We start from the raw sequence: 14,741 nt of genomic DNA on the forward strand, positions 1-14,741 counted from the left end.
CTTTCCCGTGTGGATAAACCGTCTTAACTAACTGAAGTGCTTTTTTTCAGTCTACCAAAGGAACCCAATTAGTTGTTAAAAACGCAGACTCACAGAAAGACAAAGAACAGAAAAGAATGCATCACACAACTAGCCAGTGGGCCACGAACCCGGCCATATATGGACTACCATCTACCACTCCCACTGCCAATGGCCATACTATGGCCCATGCTATGACCACTGTTGATAGTGGGTCAGCGGGATTGGGGGTTCCTGGTACCGGTTTGGGATTCTCGGGTGGGGGAAATAATCCCGGACAGGTAGCGGCCGCTTTGAACTGTCTGTCACAAATCAACGCTGCTGCTAGTCTGTTAAACAGTGTCAATGGTGCAACCGCGCAGACTAATGTTCTAAATGTAAGATCATAGTTGGAGATTTTAAATTATCGATCATAGTTATGATTAATTACATATTTAAACAAGAATAGTCGGTTACTGTGCAAGTACCACGGAATGTTCCGACCATAGTCTTAAAAAATACAACAAGAGTTTTTTTTTTCAAATTAGTTTTTTTTTGGGCGTGATGTGATAAAAGCATCTAAATGAAAAACTAGAGCTTGGGAATATTCGACAGTCATAATAAATTAGGCAATTTTGAAGACAATTTTTCTAGAACAAACAAACAAAATCAAAAAATTTCGAAAATTCAAGTTTTAAAAAAAATTTTGAAGTTTTTGGCGCTAAAATACTAAAAAAAACTAATTTCACTAAATTTTTTGCGACTTAAATTAAGCTATTTTAAGATTTTAAGCCACTGAAATAAGCTATTGTAAGCCTGCTCGCTCGCTTTACTCGATCGAATATCGACGGAAAAATCTCAACCCAGTCCGATGATTATTTGTGGAACCTGATTTTTCGTGGAAAAAAAAAACAAAAAAAACAACGAAAACACTCCTGAATCGAAAAATCCTCCCCATATTCAAATAGTCGGAACAAAAATAAGACTATATTACAGATCCCCTCGACATTGATTGCAAAGTAGGAAAGAACAAATATCGATATCGATAAATCGATTTAAAATTGCATTAACAATTTTCTTATGAGCAATTACTAATTTTCATCTATTTTCTCTAGGGCTCTTCAGCACAACCGGCAAATACGCTTTCTGCCACAGAAATAGCACAGGCACAAGGTAAGATCTCAGCTCAGGCTCAAATCTTTAAATTGTTCGAACTTACAGCAATAAAAAGAAGAACAATTGGCTCATTTCAAAGAAAAATCGAATGCAGAGGCAAATTTTTAGGACAGAATTTACATATCGAAGTCAAAATAAAAATGAATTTTGCTCAAAAATTTCGACTGAATTAACAAATTTAGTGCTCAAAAAGGTCGTTCTAATTTTTTTTGCAACACACAACATTTTGTATGAAAAACATAGGCATCGACATCTATTCTCGCATAGACATAGCTTTCATTATAGCTTGCTCAATTTTTGTATTTACTCTAAAACAAGTTTTAATTTCAAGCAGCAGCTCTTTTGAGTGGAGCCGGCGGTTTCTCTCCGGTGCTCGGGGGTGGGGACCCCACCTTATCTGGTGCATATTTCCTACCCGCAGTTGTAGCGGGTGGGGGTCCCTCTCCCACCCCCACCTCACACCTCTACGCAACCCTTGCAGTCCACCCCCACAACTATGCGAATAATTACGGTGGGATCACTAGTCCTACAATATTCACCACATATATATATATCTTGTCGCGCGAATTTTAAGTGCATTTAGATGTAGTCGGGTATGTGGTTTCTTGAGAAGGTGTCGGTAAATTTAGATACAAACTAGGATCCAAGACGACCCGCATTGACAAAAACAGATAAAAATTGATTATATACAGAAACATATAAAGATTTCAGATCATGTAACGAATTTAAAAAAAATTGTTTCCAAGAACAGAAAAATTTTGTTTCTAAATTACAAAATTAGTAACAAAAAAAGAAAATCGATCTTGGAAGAACACAAAAAGGACCAATTTGCTGCCAGTCGAGTGGTGTCTTTTTTATTCTTTAACAGTGAAACTTCAATTATATATTGTTAATAAAACTGCTCGTATCATGACAGAGCCCTGATTTTTCGGACTGTTTTTCAGGTCGATGGAGTAATGTTCACTTTTAAAAAAATTAATAAAACTTTCAAAAGAAGAAACAGTTTTTTGTGTTTTTTTTATAAATCATCATCAATTACAAAGTGCTATATTTTGCATATAGCAAAGCATTAAATACACCAAAAAGCATAACTGGATTCAATTTGAAGCGACTTCTAGGTCGAATTGAATCTTCCCTACGTTATAATAGCACGAAATATATTGCGTTTAACAGTCTCAATTAGGCTAAATTGGCGATCTTTGAACCACCCCCACCATAATTTAACAAAATTAATTACAGGTTAATTATTTTTTTTTAAATCTGAGCTAAAAAAAATCTTTGTCTTTCACAGGATTTTGAAAGTTCATGTCGATAGAAAAATAACCACCCCAAGCAAAAAACTCTGTCACCTTCTTAGAAAATCGGAGCAAATTTCAATTTCAATGCAATTGTTTTGCTAAACTTTCACACACAATATCTTCATTTTTGAAATTATTTTTAATTCTATCAAGACTTAAAAAAAGCTTATTTAAGTTTTATAAAAACTGTATACCATTATTTACAGAATATATACTGATTTTCTCAAAATCACGCCTATTAAGCAAGAAGGAAAAAACAAAAAGTTATACAAATGTTTTATTTTTGCTGATAATTTTTTTTTGTAAAATACCTAGATCTATAGTTTTTTTGTAGGAAAACTAATTGCTCTCAAAGGAATTTGTAATTTTTGTGTTAATTGTTCATATAAATGGTTAATAGTAGAAAAAAAATTGAACCAATTTTGCAGGAATGTCTTCCTCTCACCGCAGGAACCCTGGGAATGCAAAATTTTGGACAGATATTTTGAAAGTTACGGTTTGCTGTAATATAATGGTGCAAACTATAAAACTGACTGATATTTTTCTTCAGTACAATAGTTTTGCCTAATTTTTTTTCAAAAGCAATAATTTCCAACTAAATTCTGAGTTTGAAAACTTTTTTTTTTGAACCCCTACAAGCAGGGGCGAATCAAGGGTTTTCTCGAGGGGGGCAGATTTTCAGAAAAAAATCGAAAATTTTGTCGACATTTTTTTTCTTTTTAGGTCGACCAAACTGATTTTCTGAGCTCTACCAAATCACCATAAATACCCCAATTTGACCAAATTTCTGTGCCGCAGGCAAGTTTTTAATAAAACAGCCAAAAAACGGCGTATATAGGCATTTTTTTGAAACTTTTGACCAAAAAATCTTGGTTTTCTGGCGCCCATTCCCACCTCAAAAAAAAGTATTCTTTGGCGCCAAAGGCGCCTTTAGAAAAATTTTAGGGTACCTCACCAAAATAGATTTCTCAAAATAGCACAAAGGGGGACCGCGTTGGGTATGCGGGGTGTCGAATCCCTGAGAAGCAGGTTTTTATATTCTGCTACTTAATACTTTCACTTTTTTCTTCATTGAACCTTTTTTTTGTCAAATACGTATGTTTTTTGTCAAAAAAATTATAAAACGCCTTGTTTGTTTTGTTCTAATGATTTTGGAAAATGATAGAATATTTGAGCTAGGTGTTCTTTTTCCGCAGACAAGTCTAACTTCTTCAGTAACCATTTTGAAAGAATTGTTTCGATGCCATATATTCTGATCTCAAAATTACAAACGTGTGGTAGATGCGAAAACTTTGTCTTTTTAGAACGCATTTTCTATTAACGCAGTTAGTTGAAGCAAACTTATTTATTAAAAATTTGCTTGCCAAAACGCAAGATAAATCACTACTGCTTGAACGGTTCTGGTGGAGGGTGATGTTTAAAATTGAAAAAAAAAACGAATAAACTTTTAAACATTTTTTCACATATACCCAAAATTCTCACGTTATATATCATTAAACAGCACTTATGACAAACTGAAAGACTATTGGAACATTAAGGGCATCGCCCTGTTATGAGCAACTTGGTTAATCTGTAGTTGTTTTGGATCTACTTAACAATCCCCCCCTTTTCAAGAAAGGGGGAGATTGTTAAGTACTTGCAGCGAATTTTCGACCAATCAGAATGCAGCAAAATTCGAATTTACATACAACGCTCTAGTGCGAGTTTACTGTTTTTATTTACAGGGGGGGGGGATTGTTAAGTAGATTCGTTGTTTTTACCAGAGGAGTCTTGCAGCAGTTAACCCATTAAAGACTGTTTCTGAATGCCGTTTTACTCAGAATCAGTCTAAGAATCTTTCTACTGAACTTTTTCCAGAATTTTTCTTTTTCAAAGTCAAACGCATATAAATACTCGAACTCAATGTTCGCTGGCCGAGTTAGTTAGTTTTTACCCGGTGGCTCAGATTCTGAAAAGTGGTAAGTATCTTGCTTGGTAAAATCAATTTTCGTTGCTTGGCAGAATCAATTTCAGGGTCTTCTAAAACAGTTAAACTGTTCTGCTAATGTCACATTGGGATGTTTCGGCAAAGTGGTTCAATTCATCTTGATTTAGAAGTTTTATCGAGCAAAAATAGCAAACTGAAAAGGTAATATAAAAACAAAAATCTGAAAAAGAAAGTTTGCTACAAAAATACCTACGAAACTTTCTATTTCTTTTTATTTCTCTTTTTTAATTTTTAATGTTGAAAAAATTATGTTTAGTCTCTTTAAAATTGAAAAAATTAGTTGGATCAAGTTTTTAAAGCACTTGTTTTTTAATTTGGAGTTTAAAATTTTTAAAGCCGTCAAAAGCTAAAATTTATCCGATCAAAAGATTTTGTATTGAAGTGTCACTACGGTAAGCGAGCACCCATGGTAAAAATCTTAAAATAGTTTTTTGAAAAATAGTTAATTTGTTTTTCAATTTCCCGATCTGATTTTTAGCATCAGCCACGTCCCTGTTGCAAGCAGCCAACACTCTCTCCTCCAACCCGATTGGTCAATCCATGTTGGCCAATCAAATCGCAGCTCTCCAGAGCCAACATCAACAGCAGCAACAAAACAGCCAATTACATTCAATCCTTGAAGCCACAGGCGCATTTAACACAACAACAACTCAACGAAGCGTTGCTGATTCGTCATCTGTTTTAACCAATCAGAATGAAGTAGCCTCAACCCCCACCCCAACAAGTGCTGATTCATCCACAGGTGCGTCACTAAACGGGGGTTCTTCTTCTTCGTCGGCAAATATGAGTCACCAGGCAGCTGTAACTGCGGCTGCTTTGCAGCTGCTAGCTAATCAACAACAACAACAACAACACCAGGCTAACGCACAGGCACAACTAACTGCATCATCATTAGGTACTACTATCAGTTATCACCACTAATTGGCTACTAATACTATTGATCACATTTACTCTGAACTTCTTTCTCTGAGCTCAATCCAAACTAATTGATAATAACTGATTTGTAATAAAAACAAGGATAAGCCGGTTCATGTGCACCCGGGTTGACCTCCATAGACCAAAAACGCTGGTCAAACAATTCCATAAACCAAGTCTATAAAAAATATTAATCATACAAATTTCATAAATTTTTTTTTCATGGCTGTCATCTTTTTGCTTGTTTTGGGATAAAAGTAGGTGTATCGTACTAAACATGGAAGAAAAATTTTTTGTCGCAAAAAATGTTTATCATACAATTTTATATATGGAAATTGTATGACTAGGATTTTTTTTGATGGCGACAACAAAAAATTTTCCCAGTAATTTTGAAATTGCCGCAAAACTTTTTTTTCAACCGCAAATCGATCTTTGTATTCAAACAAACATTTTCCAAAAATTTTTTTTTGGCATGCAAATTTTAATTTTTTGGGCGCATAACGTAGTCCTGGATACACAAAACTTGGATTTTTTCCGTTTCTCTGGATAACTTTTTTCAAAACCGCTAAACATTCCTATTTCTTTTGTATAGTATGTTTATGTATGCCTTGATCATTGTCTGATAATTTAAAAACTCATATTTGAAAAAAAAATCTAAAAGTCTAAAAATTAAAAGTTTGATTCTTTTACTATATTTGTGTAAGAAAACTCTGTTAGAACTCAGGTCGTTTCCAGTGCATTGTAAATACATGACGATCAAATTTTTAGTGACTCTAGTTTGGAGTTAACGATGGTTTTTGTCACTTCTGTTCGGTCACGAACATATCCCATGAATTTTGAGAAATTAAAAGTTTAAAAAAATAACTTTTTTTGGTTTATGGGAAACTGCTAGTCATGCAATTTCCATAAATGAAGAATCACTAATCATAGACCTTTCATGCAATTTTCTGTACTTATGGAATTGCATGAAAAGTGTATAAAAAAGTGCAGCATTTTTTCATATATGAAAAATTATGATTAGCATTTTTGGTCAACCCGGGCAATCAGCACATAATGTTCTGACTAAAATATATATAAATAATAAATTCAAAAACAAAGAAAAATTTCAAATTTTCTAAAAACAAAATCAAAAAATTATTTCTGCTGTTATTGAAGTCTAGGTTTTCTGTTAACTTTTTGTCTTAATTGATAAAACTTTAATAGAATTAAACTTGGGAATTCAGCCCTTGGCTCATTTTTTCTGATTTAGTTCAAAAATCGAAAACACTCAGACCAGTTTTTCTTGAGAATGAGACGACCTTTTCAAAATTTGTAAAAAATAAGGCTTGAATATGATACTACACTTGGTCCCATACTATTTTTCCTTGCATTCGACAAAATTGACTGGAAAAAAATAATTACGGAGCCTTATCCATAGCTCATATCCATGATTCAAGAGTGCTCGGAGCAACAAGAAAAAACATCAAATATGGAGCCAACTAAGCACTGGATAGGTGCACAATTTTCCAAGTATTTCGTTTTTTTTAAAAGTTTTACACTTTTAAATAAACTTTTGTTTGTTATTGTTAAAAAAGGATAAGCGTGCTGGAATTATTAGTAGGCTATACAATTGAACGAGCAAAAAGAACAGATGGAGAGCAGAGTGCTTAAATTAGTCTGCTATATGAATAAGTTAGAAAAACAAGAAAAATTCAAACCAGTTTTTCTTGTCATCAAGAAAACTTCCTTGAATGATCTGTTTGGCTAAAATAAGAATTTAAAAAAGGCGTCAATACAATAAATTACTAGGTTTTGTTGCAATACAGCAGCACAGCAGGGAATATTCTATGTTACTTGAACAGCTACCAGTCGTTGCTCCGACCATGTCACGAAATGACAGGAAGGAATTGGGCGAAGGTAGTGTTTTGAGATACGTCGAGGGAAACTTCTACGGGGTCAAAAATAATATCATACTGAAGCCCTCTTGGTCGTGATTTCGATTTTTAAAAACTCATCATTGTTGTCTCCGAGGAAAAAATTGCCTGGTTGTTGAACATATGAAAGAAAAGGAAGAGCAGTATTTTATCGAATTTTATTTCATATTATAATGGTGTTAACCAGGGGCGGAACTAGGATTTTCTCGAGGGGGGGGGGCGGATTTTCAAAAAATGTCGAAAAATTTTGTAGATTTTTTTCTAAGGTCGACCAAATTGATTTTCCGAGCTCTCCCATAGCACTACAAAGACCCTGTTTTGGCCAAAATTTGCCCTCCTTGATCTACCCTTGGTCTTAACTAAGTTCAAATTGTTCGACAATTTTTCGTAATTTTTGTGACGTTTTGCTTTTCCATTCTTTAACAAGCCGTTGTTAGATAATTTTGTACTTCTTGTACATCAACAAGCTTACCCTTGTTCTTGCTTAAGTTATCCAAACAAAGCTAAGAAAACCTAAAGTTTAAAAAAATGTTTTCTCAAATTGGGCTGGTATTAGAAAAAAAATGGTCTAGAATTGAAGCAGAACTATCATGGTGGAATTTAATTTTACAGAAATTGGGCCCAAAATTTTACTAGAAAAATGTTTTTTAAAGCTCTTTTTAGTCAATCATAAATTGCGCTGATACTATTAAGTCAATTTACGCGCAGATTGCACCAAAAAGAGCCTCTTATATAGCCTAGCAATATGAATCTCAATTTTTTAATGTTTATATATTTGTTTAATAATAAAAAAATGTCATTTTTTCTACCTTAAAAGCCAAATTTTAAATTGTTTCTTAAATTTCATTGAATGAAAAATTCTTTTTGATGCAATTTGCGAATCAATTGACTACGTAAAGTTGGTTGAATTTATTAAAGAGTGAAAGGGGCCAAAGATGACCCTCTTTCGAAAAAAAAATAATGGGTCCGAAATTCGCAAATTAAATGAAATCATATTAACTCTAATTCAATTTGAGAGAGTTTCGTCTTCATTATAATTTGTCTAATGTTGACCCAATTTAAAAAAACCTGTTTAACTATGCCAAACATTCCAGTTTTGTTCCAATTTTGTTCGTTTTGTCCAGTTAATTTCAATCAGCCCCGTATGAAAATCAGAACACATGGGTTTTTAATACAGTGCTGATTTAAAATAACCGGAAACAACTTGTAAAATATTGGAAAACTCAAACAAGTTTTTCTCATTTTGAGTTATGGTAAGACAAAAACAAAGAATCAAAATATTGCTGAGATTTTCATTAGGTTAAGTATGGATAATTTTAGCTATTTTCAGATAAACAAAAGTTACGCAGAAAGTACCGTGTTAATTGATGAAAAACTCATCTCAAAAGAAGACTCTGACACAGCCCAGCAAAGTCCTAGAAGGGCTAAAAGTTAAAAAATCGGAGAATATATTTTTGGTTGATGGCCAAAAAATGTCATTTTTACTATACAAAATTAAAAATCTTTGCTTAAAAACAATTTTCAAACTGTTTGCGCGCGTTTTTGGAGATTTCATTCCTCTAGAGCTCTGTTGGGCTGTATAAGAGGCTTGTTTTGATGCAATCAATTAAACTGTCAGTTTCTTCATGATTAAAGCTAAAAATATTCATTTTTGAGATAAACTTTTGGTTGTTAATTTCGAAAAAACTAGCATCGTATTAATTCTGGTGAAATTCTGAGCAAATTTTGTTCTTTTCGTTTTCTGTCTAAACTTAACCCACTTTGAGAAAAAGACAGTTGAAATTCTCTCCATTTTTTGTTTAATCTTAATCCACTTTGAAGTTTAAATGTTTGTTTAAAAAGTTGTTTGAAGTTTAAATGTTTGTTTAAACTTTGTCCTGATAAACTTAATCAGCACTGTATGCTTAAGCCGATGAAGACTCATAGTCAAGTTTCCCTGCTTTAGGTCTGCCATTTCTGAGTGGAAACATCTCTTCTTCAGTGTCTCCCTTTCTCTTAGCCTCCTCTCTTGCCAAACAACAACAACAACAACAACAACAACAACAACAAAATTTCGCAACCTCCCCTCTCGGTTTGAATCTAGGCACCAGCCCCCACCCCAACCCCCACGAACGCCAGAGGGAGGGGCCAGAGGGCTCTAATTTGTTCATATACCACCTGCCGCCAGATTTCTCAGACAAAGATCTTCGAGAGACGTTCATGCCGTTCGGAAATGTGATCAGCGCAAAAGTGTTTATAGACAAAAACACCAATCTCAGCAAGTGTTTCGGTGAGTCAACAAATCTCACTACTCAGCGAAAAATAAATCTGTGTCTTCGTTTTTGTATAGTTTTTGTATAGTATGTAGCCAAAATAAAAATACGCATTTAATTAAGAGAAAACTTGTTAAAACTGCACATGTGATTTTTTTTTTACCTCCGAGAAGTTAGCTTTACCACAGGGGCGGATCTAGAATTTTCTCGAGAAGAGAGATTTTCAATTTTCATTAGGTTTTGAAAATTTGTCGGCCAAATTGATTTTCCGAGCGCTCCCAGAACACTGTAAAGAATCTATTTTGGCAAAGTTTTTTTGCGTCACAGGCAAATTTAAAAAAATAACTGGTCAAAAATACCGTTTTGGGTACTTTTTGGAAACCTTTTGAACAAAAAAATTGCGTTTTTTGGCGCGTGCTCCCCTTCGAAATAAGAATGTATTGGGACCAAAGGCGCGTTTAAAATTTTTTTAGGGTTTTTGCCGAAAATGGATCTCATCAAATAATACCACAGGAAGGAACCTTTGGTTGGCGAGGGGGTCAAAACCATGTGGTGAAGTGTCTTCACCCGCCCCCTCATAAATCCGCCCCTGGTTGACCAGCGTTTCTACTTTAATCTTTGTGAAATAATTTTACTTCAAAGTGCTTGCAAATTGCAAAAAATAAATCATTTTGACAACAAAAACTTATCAGAAAAGCGATTAATCAATATTATTGCAATTTCGACTTGATGACATAATAGATAACGTAATCCTGATTTATTGCATTATTTGTGACGTAATAATGTGAACAGGTTTCGTGAGTTACGACAATCCAAATGTGGCTCAAGTGGCCATAAGAGCCATGGATGGCTGCCAAGTGGGCCATAAGAAACTAAAAGTGGAACACAAAAAACACAGACCACCAACTCAGAACCATACAAAGGGTTCCATGAGTACCATCTCGAGGCCATACAAAACTCAGTCACCTGTTATGCCTTCAAATGATAGCATGAGTCATCATTACCAAGAATACCAACTTCGACAACGCCACTCCTTGGGTATGCAGTCTAAAGTCCTCGAAGAACCCGGGAACCTCCCCTCGGATCCGACATATAGAGATCTTGGGGTCTCCGAATCAGACTCGGCAGGTTCGGTTGCCGACTCGTTTTACGCGCAGCACAAGCTAATCACGAGTAGTGCCGAGTACTCGTTACTATCATCACCTCGGCCCTCGTCGGCAATAAGCGAAAAGTGCTCGGAAAATACTGCATCATGCGAGTCGTTCATATGGAAATGAACGATTTTGAAAAACAGAAGACAATCCTGATTTGTTTGAGCTTGAAAAACAAATCAAAACGAAATTAAATTGCACAGTAAGTGAATATGAGAAAAAATTGAGTTAACTAACCTGAAAACGAAGAAACCTGATTGCTGTCATTCAATATATCCTCCTAATGTCACCGCTTTGTCCTAACAAAAATCAACTTTCATGTCCTAATGCTGAACCATCATCGTATCCTAACTATCAACATCATCATCTCTTAACAATTAAATCATCATGTCTCAAATTTCTATGCCTGACACATTTTTCTCATGCCCGGGTGACCATGAAAAATCATGGTTTCTTTGAACGCCTTTCCTCATGTTATGTCCATTCGAAATTACATCCTGCTCTTGCGCAATCCAATTTAAGGCATGTCTTTTATAGAGAAAGTTAAATCTAAGAACCATCCTTTTATTGGTAATGACTATCGCTTTCGCGTGCGTGTTCAAGTTTTTCTATCATTAGCTACAACATTTGAAGGGAAAAGGTTAACTAAATCGATCAAAAACAACTGAATTGATCATAATTTCGAGTATGCAACCTTAATAAACTAGTGAACTGACCAATTTTCCTGCTCGTTGTAAGTCCCTTTAAATTTTTCTTTATCTTCTTAGACAGATCATTCCCGCTGTTTGCCTTGCGTTCGCCTTCTTGCTTTTTCCTCCATTTCTAAATGGCTTCACTCACTTCGATCTATTTCTGGAATAATCAATATCTTGACCCAAGCTAATCAATCGATGTCTGCACTCATATCATAACATGTTTGTTTATATAAATAATTGATAACTGATACTGGCATCCTGGTTTAGCGGGAGGCGAGAGGTAAGAAATCTGGTCTGACCCGAAACCGATATCTCAAAACCCATATCTACAAAATGAGATCGGTGAGTGAATGACCCGCTTTCGATCAGCCATGTTATATGTTCATCTGTCCTTTGCTTTAATTTGTGTCTTGTATCTCAATCCCCACCCATCAACCAAACCCCCACCCCTCCCACTGCAATTGAAAGCTGTAAAGAATTCCCTTAATGGGTCTTAGTTAAACAACTAAGGTACAGACGTTAAAATTGGTTAAGATATTAAAAGGTTCTAAGTACGCTAACTAATTCCTAAAACTAGACTTTAACGAAGTTAAAAGATAGGTAAATTAAGTTGGTCAGAATTAGAACGCTTCAGAGGCTAACAAATGAACAATGGCCGTCCAAAAGCTACATCGCTTTTGGCAGGTAGTAAATTAGTGACGTAGCAGACATACCATTTAATGGTTGTAACACAGAACTGCAAAATTAGTACATCAAGGTAGTTATGCATTTCAGATATTTCACAAAAGTTAATTACTGAGTGGTAAATGAGGCTGCAACAAACTATAGCCCTTTTTGTAAAAATGAGAACGCAGCTGTTGTTTAGGTAGCACAAAGTTTTCGTAGAATACAAAAAATCAAACAAGATTGCTCGTATCAAGGCAAAGGCCTGAATGTTCTGATTGCTTTTTAAGGTCTATGGAGCATTAATAACATGAAAAAATGAAATACAAAAAAATCATAATTTTATTTTTAATTTAAGAATTTTTGTGAAAATCATCACCCCTCAAGAAATGTTCCTTAAGGTACCTGATGTTCCGTAGAAAAATCCACCCTATACTAAAGTTATTTCTAAAACGTGTATTGACGACCATCCAAAAATGACAATCTGAGGCTTCTTGAAAAAACTCTTTATATTAAATAATGTATTAATCGCAAAAAATCGCATGTGCTGAAACAAAGTTAAAAATTTTTTCCCAGCAGATTTCTTGGGTTCGCTCATTAAAGTTATGCAATTTCGTTCTGATTACCTCATGAGCTGAAAATGGGCTATGTCTTGGTTTTTTTTATAGCGTTTCAGTCACTTCCGCTCCAGTCATTTCCGACCCAAAAACACAGTCACTTCCGCTTCAGTAATTTCCGCCCAAAAAACATAGTCACTTCCGCTTGAGTCATTTCCGCCCTAAATATAGACACTTCCGCTTCAGTCATTTTCGCCCTAAAAATATAGACACTTCCGCTTCAGTCATTTTGGTCCCAAAAACAGTCAGCTCTGGGGCCAGATTTTTGAAAAAAGGCCAAAAAGCGTTCTTAGATTTTTTTTTGGAAAATGTTGACCAAGAAATCGCGTTGTTTCGGCGGGCGCTCCCCTTCAGCTTTAGGTTGTATTGGCGTCAAAGGGGCCCGTAGAAATGCCTTAGAATAAGACAGTCGAACATGGATATCTTAAAATAGCATAAAGGGGATTCCCTGAGGGGATTCCCTCTCCGCTCCGCCAAATCCGCTGAAGTTTTTTCCAAGTCAGACAAATTGATAGAAGCAGAACAACTTATTTCTTCTGCAACTTCAACGTTGCTTAGCAATTATTACTATGCATTCTAGAATTTTGTAACCTATTTCAATCGACCTCTTTAGAAAAAAGAACAGGAAATTTCGCGACAAAATTGGACTTTTTGTTTTTTTTTCGTCTATTTTTGTAAGTTTTTCCGAAATCTGCGTGGTCAAAACTTCTAATGCTTTTTACACAGAAACTAGCTTTTGATATTAGGAAAATTACTTAACTTATGTTTCTGAGATGCAAAACTTAAGAAAGATCGCAAAAACTTCAAAGTTATTTTCCCGGAAAACATGAGAAAAGGAAAAGAGCCCTATTTGTCTTTCGTCTTCCTTTGTCGTTGTATACCATTGACTGTGAGCTCGTTTTTTACTTGCTTCTTCTATGTGTTTGTCAAGTAAACATTGAACTTAACATACTATAATCAAAAGTTTGTTCAAAATTTCTGTCAGATTTGAAGTTCATGTCGCTTTTCATCCTGTTTTTGTTAAACAATCATTCGTTTTACCCAAAAGCAAGCTTTATTGTCCGCTTTTCGCTTTTCGGCAGATGAGACAACAGTTTTTAAAGCGACAACTATTTCTTTATGTACACTTATAAGATAACTAAATACAAACAAAGTAAAACATTGCAACTTTTTGTTTTTCAAATTTCTGGAACATAAATGAAAGCGATTTTACTAGACCTTCTCAATGGCGTGTCGTCTTAATGTACTGTCGTCTTATTTGCCTTGCACTGAAGCATCTCATGCAGAATATGATCATTTGAAACGCATTTTTTCATAATAGAAACTCAAAAAATTCGAACTGCCAGAATTACTTTAAAAAAAAATTTGACAGTTTTTGACTAATTTTTGCATGCAACTCTAATTTCTCAGTCAACTTGAGGCTCAATTGTTAGCAAAATGTTTCTGAAATATGTCTACCAAAGAACAAATTTCTTAAGCATAATTATTTTAAAATGTTTATTTTTTTGAAATCTATTCGTTGTTTTTTAAGTGAGTTGTTTGTCCGATGTTTTTGTAACTATTTATAACTGACTGTAAGAAACATGCGACGTAATCGTTTTCAACTCTCTTATCAGATTCGTTTTTTTTAGGTTTCTGCAGCTTCGAGACTGCTTTGCAAGCGCAGGAAGCGATCAGGGCTCTCAATGGTTGTCATATTGGACTCCGCAGAATCAAAGTACAACACAAAAAGTCCCCACCCTCTCCTCTGCATCTGTAAACAAACAAACAAACAAACCAGCAAGCAGCAAAACAACAACAAATGTACAGCAACACGACAATTGGTTCCATCATAATCGTCTGTGCGAATGATTCACTTGAACGTTGAACACCACGTTTGTCTAGAAAAAATTTGACCAACAATTGTCCATCGATTATTTTTGATAGCTTATCATGATTTTTTCGTACTTCATAACTGAATAATTTTGGCTTGAATGAGACATTTGTCCGACAATTCTCAATAGATGCGCCGGTAAGGTTTATACACCTTTGCCTATTCGTTTTCATTTCCACTCTTACTCCGCGACAGCAAAATTTT

The 14,741-nt window shown here is 34.8% G+C and overlaps 1 protein-coding gene across 5 annotated transcripts; it reads left to right on the forward strand.

Moving 5' to 3' along the window:
* Positions 1-50: 50 nt before the first annotated feature.
* Positions 51-14,727, forward strand: LOC134856551 (uncharacterized; the record flags this gene model as incomplete). 5 transcript variants are annotated; one of them, XM_063872825.1, is given in 6 exon segments in its annotated part: positions 51-395; positions 1,113-1,170; positions 1,505-1,684; positions 4,937-5,353; positions 9,232-9,555; positions 14,296-14,727. In XM_063872825.1, coding segments are annotated over 6 exon segments (1,452 nt in total), but the record flags the coding sequence as incomplete, so codon positions are not given.
* Between the last annotated feature and the right edge of the window lie 14 nt (positions 14,728-14,741).

The sequence above is a fragment of the Symsagittifera roscoffensis genome, unplaced genomic scaffold (genome assembly GCF_963678635.1).
Source record: "Symsagittifera roscoffensis unplaced genomic scaffold, txSymRosc1.1 SCAFFOLD_987, whole genome shotgun sequence".
NCBI classification, from domain to species: Eukaryota; Metazoa; Xenacoelomorpha; order Acoela; family Convolutidae; genus Symsagittifera; species Symsagittifera roscoffensis.